We start from the raw sequence: 7,346 nt of genomic DNA, 5'->3' as shown, positions 1-7,346 counted from the left end.
TGCCAAAGAGTACCTATCCTCTGCCATGCGCTCTATCATGTCCTCTCATGGGACTATCTTTCAACAGTCATGTCCCTACACTCATGAGCAAAATGGTGTTGCTGAACGCAAACATCGTCATATCCTCGATACTGCCCGATCAATGCTCATTTCTTACTCTGTTCCTCGTCGTTTCTGGGCTGAGGCTATTCTCACCGCGACTCATGCCATTAATATCACTCCATCTAGCTCTCTTTCCGGTGCTACTCCTTATAGTCGTGTTTATACTCATCCTCCCCGTTATGATCTAGTTCGCGTTTTTGGTTGTCGATGTTTTGTTTTTCTGCCATCTCACGAACGTGATAAATTGTCTCCCAGAGCAGTTTCTTGTGTTTATTTAGGAATTAGTTCAGAACATCGAGGTTATCGTTGTTATGATCCCGCAACTCGTCGAGTTCATATATCTCGTCATGTTCAGTTCGAAGAGGATTCTCCATATTATTCTACTTCTGATGACTTTAATTTCCTCCACTCTACCGATCATGCTTCCCCGTCCACTGCATCACCCACTTCTTCACCTCAATTTTCCTTTCGAGATCTCCCTGACATCTCTCCCTCTCCTTCTGTTGACTCTTCCTCACCTGAGTCTTCTCTTACACCATCTAATCCATATCCTGTGGACACAACTCTCACTCCAGCTCTATGCCAGTAAGATACCTTGGGTTGCCCTTGATTGCTAAAAAGCTCACTCATCTAGATTGCACACCATTGTTAAGCAAGATCTCAGAGCAGTTTCAAGGGTGGCAGAGCAGAAGAAATCTTTCTTATGCTGGAAGAATTCAGCTGATAAAGTCTGTCATTATTGGGATACAAAACTATTGGACAAGTAACTATGTGTTACCCATCAAGGTTCTACAAAGAATTGATAGACTGTGCTCTGACTTCTTGTGGAACTGCAAGGTACATTTAGTCTCTTGGTATGATATTTGCAAAGAAAAGAAAATGGGTGGTCTGGGATTATATACTGCAAAAGATTGGAACCATGCAGCTGCAATCAAATTGTTATGGATGATTCACATTAAAAAGGATATATTGTGGATTAAATGGGTGCATGAAAATTACATACACCAAATGGATATATGGCAGGTTCAATCAAAAGTGACAGATTCTTGGATGTGGAGGCAATTGCTCAAAGTTAGAGATATGGTACTCAACAGATTTGGTGACAGGAATAATCTACAAAGAGCTATAGAAAACTGTCATATAAATGGAAAATTACAGATTTCAGCTATATATAATGCACTGACCCTTCCAGCAACTTATGCTGCATGGTCGGATACCATTTGGGGAGGCTTGCACTATCCTAAACACTCTGTTATATTATGGCTAAACACCCTCTCCAGGCTGCTGACAAAAGACAGATTATGCAAGATGGGGATTCTGAATGAAAATCAATGTATTCTGTGCTCAGCTCAACAAGAAACAAGTAAGCACCTGTTTTTTGAATGCCAGTTTTCAGCTCACATTTGGAATGAAATCATGGAATGGTCTGATTACTCTTGGAGATCATGTAATTGGGATCAAATCATAAGCTGGTATAGTACAAATCTGAAAGGAAAGGGATATATGAAGAAGATAAAGAGAATGACATTATCGGCTACTGTCTATTGGATTTGGAAGGAAAGAAACTTAAGAATTTTCCAAGGGAGAATGCATACATCAGACCAGTTAGTGAGGGAGATAAAAACTTTAATTTTATCTAAGGTGCTTAACGAAGATATACCTGATCATATAAAGGAAAAAGTAGGAAAAGTGTAAAAACAATTTTCAGTTGTTTTTGGTTCTTACCAGTGATGTGCTGGTGAAGCATTGATATGTATACACTTTCAATTTGGGAGATGAATAAAATCTTAATTCATTGACCAAAAATGGTGATTATAAATCATCATCAAAACATAAAGGCTAACACTACAATAGTAAAAATCCCACATTTATTACCAACTGAAGCCCTAGATGAGCTTCCAAAGCGATCTACTCCTCCACCTAGACCAAGCATTTCAAAAGCTCTGATACCACTTGTTGTACGCGGCGGCCAAACCGATGGGGTGCCGAGAACAGATACCAATACCGAGAGAGAAGACCAAACAATCCAAAATAACGGTACAAACACTAACAAACAAATTTTACGTGGTTCGACAAGTTGCTTACGTCCACAAGGTAAGAAGGGGATATGTTTTCACTAATAGAGAAGAAGAGTACAAATAGAGATTACAAATCCACAAACTAATCTCTCACACAAAATGTGCACACTCAATATTCAATTCAAGGGAAATTTACCCAAGATTCTCTCTCTCTCTCTTACTTTAACATTCACTAATAGAGAAAAAGAGTACAAATAGAGATTACAAATCCACAAACTAATCTCTCACACAAAGCTCTCAATCTCTCAAACAAAACCATAACCAATAGCTCCAGAAAAGGCTCTTTCCTGTGCTTCAATTATCCCCAATACTGCTCTCCCCCAAAACCCTAAAACGTGTTTTAATATATATATATATATCAAAACACAAACCAAATCAGAACAGGAAACCAAATTCTGGGCCTAACCCGATTGGCGATCGACCGCCGAAATCGTCGCGGTCGACTGACCAGAAAGACATGAACATAAAATCGACTACAGGGTTTGGTAGTCGACCGCGACGGTCGACCGTCACCAATTCCAGAGACTCAGAATCGATTACAGGGTTTGACGGTCGACTGCACCAAGTCTAGAATCAATCCCTGAACTGTGCACGTTTCCGGTTGACCGACCTAGCCTCGCGGTCAACCGAACGTCACCAAAACAGTTCTCTGCTTCCAAAATTCCTGTTCTTCAATTTCTTCGCCAATTCTACACTAATTGCATGGCAAAAATGTTCTATATCACTGTCTGGAATTAATGAAGAAAATTCACAAGAAAATTCTAAATATTAAAACGTAAACATTGACCTTTTAGATTTTTAACAACAAATGCTCGCAGTCAAACAGAGTTAGCCAACTTTTACAAAAACCACATGATTCAAACGCTTTCTTGCAAGCTCAACTCTTCTTATTTGAACCCCCCGAGTCACAAACGCATGAGCAAAATTATCAGACTACGCCTCTATTTTTCACATTAGAAGATCCAGAACCGCTATCTCGTTTGTGGATGGTTCTGATGATATGATTACCCTCTTGAAAACTACTTGATAATTTAATTGATATCCAGTAAAGACCATAATTTAACTGATGTGCATTTGTCGACAGTAAAAGAAAGTGTTCTATACTAAGAAAGAAAGGAAGGGAGAAAAAAAAAGTGAGCCTTCAGCTCCTCGTAGAGAGCCCTACTTATACTCGAAATGAGATCCTTTTCTCGTGCATAGTATCTTAATATTTTCAAATGTTCAATATTGACCATTCATTTTACACATGTGGGGCCCATTGAAAGTGATGAAGGGTGATTGAGAGATGAATGCATTAGGAAACATTAGGAGACGTTATGCATGAGGAAAGGATCCGCATCCCGTATACTCTCGCCTGAACACGTGGCGCAGCAACAGGCAACTTTCAACGGCCCCGAGAAACTAAATGGGCCCGAACTTCATCCTATTACTAACCTGACGAAAACACCCTCCCCCATTCTTTTAAATTACACAACGAGGGATATCCTAAAACCTCTTAAATCTCTCTCTAGGTGGGTCGCTGGACAAATTCGCTGCGCAGGTTCGATCTCTACGCCCAATTTTTTGTCAAAAAATTCGTTGAGTTTTATGAAATTAAGATTTTTCTTGGTTCGTATTAGGGTTCTTGGATTGAGTAACTGGAAGTAAGATTTATGCCAACTGTTGATTTTATTGATGTCGTCCGTCTACAATTATAATTTTTAATGTCCGTTTCATTGGTGTCTGCTTTGATTCCTTCTATTTGTTAATTTTTCTATCTTTTCAATTGGAAAAGATGCTGCTTTTTTGAGTTACAAAGCAAATTAGGTATTTCTAGTGTTTACTATTGAGTCGAACCTGTTTCAATTTGTTTAATTTCGATTCCGTTTTGATTCAAAATTTATATTTTTATAAAAATAATTACATAGTCCAACGGTCTGGGTATTTGGTGGTGTTGAAGCCGTGTTTTGAGATCCCTTTTAAAAAATCTAAAATATTGTTCATGATTTTGAAGAAATTCAGTTTTCTTGTAATGCTTGAGAGGCTAAATCATGTGTCTTCCTTTATTGAATTTGCAGCTCTCATATGTAGAATTGGACAACTGCAAGGATATTTTTCTATGTTAAAACTTTCTTTCATCAATGGGTAGGAAGAAGTCTCGTCCAATTAGGTCAGGTGGGATTTCTGATGTCCCGTGTACGAGCGGTAATAAGCCGGACCAAGAGAACAGTGTGGGTTGTAAATTGGAAAATGTAGAAAATAGTTGTCAGAGTCCTGATCATTTGAAGCCGTTTCACGTTGAAGTTGATAGAAGTAGTTGGGATTCCGATGAGAAGTTTGGCGTAGCAGAAATAGTTCTTAATATTGTGAACTTTGCCGATGAAAAAACTCAAATTAGATTAAGTGAAGAAATCCCCGGAAAACTCTATCCTTGCCTTCGATTCAGCTTGTATGGCGTTGATGAAGGTTCCTTTAGGTTAGGTCATTGGCCTGTCTTACCTGCTGATAGTATTGTTCTAGAGAAGGTTGCTTTAGAGAAAGACGGTACCTCGGAGGAGAGCGAGGAAGCTATCATACCTTTTTTCTCTGGTATTTTTGATGGTCCAGATGAGGGTGTTTCTGGTCTTGTACACTTAGTCAGTTTGAAGTTCTTAACACTGAGAAGTATCCATGAAGTTGGAGAATCTTGTGCCAACTCATCTGTGAAGTTTAGAGTAGAAATACTGAAAAGTGCTCTACATGCTGGTGAATCTCTCTTGGAGATTGCTAGGCAGCCATGGAGAAAGAGTATGATAAATGTCATGTATTGGCTACGACCAGAAGTTGTAACATCAGAAGCTATATACAGAATAAGTAGATCAGAATTGGAGGTTGTGGATGAATATGAAGAAACAATGAAAAATGTTGGTTCAAGAAAAAATGTTGAATTTGATGCTGCCGGATTTTATGAAGCCATTAAGCCTTCCAAGTGAGTCTGTGCTGCTATCTCGTTTTATATATGCTAATATATTGACCTTCCTCAACTGCCTTACTTGCTTCTCTGTAGCGCCTTTGTCTTACATAATAATCAAACCGGATTTTCCTTATGGATTCTTTTTCCAACAACACATGGGGAATGGTGAATTACTTTATGGAGTTAGTAATTCAGGCCATTTTCCTGATTCTGATTCACTAGTGGAAATGGTTGCTCTCCTACCATTTTTGGTGATTAATAACAGTTTACTGCAATTTTGCGTTAGTCTTAGTAGTGGTATTTTCATCATTGATGATTTGTCTTTTGAGGATTCAAACGATTGTTGCAACTGGGTTTTGCTTATATGCGGAAATTTGTTAGTGATTTGGATTCCGTCTTAGTTGATTCCATGCTTTTCTTTTTGTTGACAGAGATGAACCTAGATTGGATTCTGAACTTCCTGATTTGCTTCCACGTTTGAGACCATATCAGCGGCGAGCCACTTATTGGATGGTGCAGTTTGAGACCATATCAGCGGCGAGCCACTTATTGGATGGTGCAGCGAGAGAAAGGAGCAATAGATTCATCAAGCAAAAAGATGCAAGAGTCTCTGACTGCACCATTTTGCGTACCGGTTACTTCTCTTGAAAGAAATTCCACATTGTTCTATAACCCTTTCAAGTAACTTCTTCCCCCCATTAGACAAGCACTTTTTTGGTTTATATCTCCTTTACTCGAATGAATCAGCACAATTTTTTCTTTCATCCTGTGGGTAATTAATATATAGGCCGTTAAAAAAAAAGTGAATGGACACAGTCTTTCTTTTTTTACAATTACACCATTTGTAGAGAAATCTATTGGAATAGCAAACATGAAGAAATTAACGATACTTCTTTATCTTTTGAGTTATACTGCCGGATTGGTCGCTCAAGATCTTTGGTCTTCACCTGGATCCGGTGAAAAAAACTGGATCACTTCTTATGGGTTCGTTGAGAATGATTCTGATCTAGTTCATGGCCTATTAGAAGTAGAAGACGCTCTGGCAGGATCCTCACGGACAGAGACAGGGACCTAACATATCTTAGCTGACAATCTAAGAGCCTTCTGAGCATGCCACACTCCTAGTTTGGTTATTTATATCTTGAGGTTAGGCCCTTTGGAATTAGGCTTCCAACTGCATATGGTTGTCTTGCCTCACGTGGTCCTATGTTAATCTGTATGTTGTAAGGCATGCTTGGAAGCAATATGTGTATATCCTTTATTTCAAATAAAAATTTTCAAAATGTAGAACTATACTTGCCATAAGTAGCTCAGAGATGTATATATTGCTTATAGCTGGTTTGGAAGCTGTTGACAACTTTAGTGGTGTATGTCTATTACAAGCTATTAAGGATCCTTCCTTTTTTGTTAATAGAACAAGAGGCTCCATGAGGTCCCAGAGGTTAAGAAGGAAAAAAAGGAAAAAAGTTTTTTCCTTCTATACCTCTCGATGGGAACATGGGGGACAACATGTCGGAGAGGTGGTCTCTGTGCTTGGTAGGAAAGGGGGTACGGTTGGGGGTGATGGGGTTGGCGAGTTGCAGGCATTTATTTTAAGTGTGTGTCCAGTAGCAGATGAATCATACCTTTTTAGCACTGAGCACAATAATGGTTTCTTTCTTCTTCTCTGATTCGTTACCAACATCAACCATAAACCAAATATGTGTTCTTTATTTTCTGTTTGTAAGAGAAATGAATAAGTTAACAATCAGAACCTCTTTTAGGTCTCTGATTTCGAATATTTCTTTTCTAGAAGCAGTTTTTGCAAGCTTATTATTCTAGTTCTGTCGTTGCAATGTGTTTATCATGCCTTCTATTTTCAACTGAGTTCTATTATTGTAATGCGGCTGTATTTTCTTGTAACTCATCCTTTTCTCGATACCAAAATTAATGTCTCATGTGAACTTTATCTCTTTTCAGCGGAAGTGTTTCTTTATATCAAGAATCCTCTCCAATGTATGTTTCTGGTGGTATCTTAGCTGGTAAGATGTTATTATTTTGGGCTTCATGCGTACTTCCTTTTTTGATGTATTAATGTGCTAGCTTTATCATAGCAACTCTACCTATACCTAACTTGTATGCATTTCCATTCAAAGATGAGATGGGCCTGGGGAAAACTGTGGAATTGCTGGCCTGCATCTTCATGCATCGTCGGTCATCTTCGCAAGACAGTATCATCCCTGAAAATGATACCC

The 7,346-nt window shown here is 38.7% G+C and overlaps 1 protein-coding gene across 1 annotated transcript; it reads left to right on the top strand.

The window, feature by feature from the left end:
• Nucleotides 3,727-7,342, top strand: LOC109846770 (the record flags this gene model as incomplete). Its single annotated transcript, XM_020416016.1, has 6 exons — nt 3,727-3,823; nt 4,238-5,127; nt 5,544-5,625; nt 5,669-5,793; nt 7,072-7,133; nt 7,248-7,342. Coding segments are annotated over exons 2-6 (1,191 nt in total), but the record flags the coding sequence as incomplete, so codon positions are not given.

The sequence above is a fragment of the Asparagus officinalis genome, chromosome 7 (assembly GCF_001876935.1).
Source record: "Asparagus officinalis chromosome 7, Aspof.V1, whole genome shotgun sequence".
Taxonomy (NCBI): domain Eukaryota; kingdom Viridiplantae; phylum Streptophyta; class Magnoliopsida; order Asparagales; family Asparagaceae; genus Asparagus; species Asparagus officinalis.
This window is presented reverse-complemented; position numbering and strand designations above follow the sequence as displayed.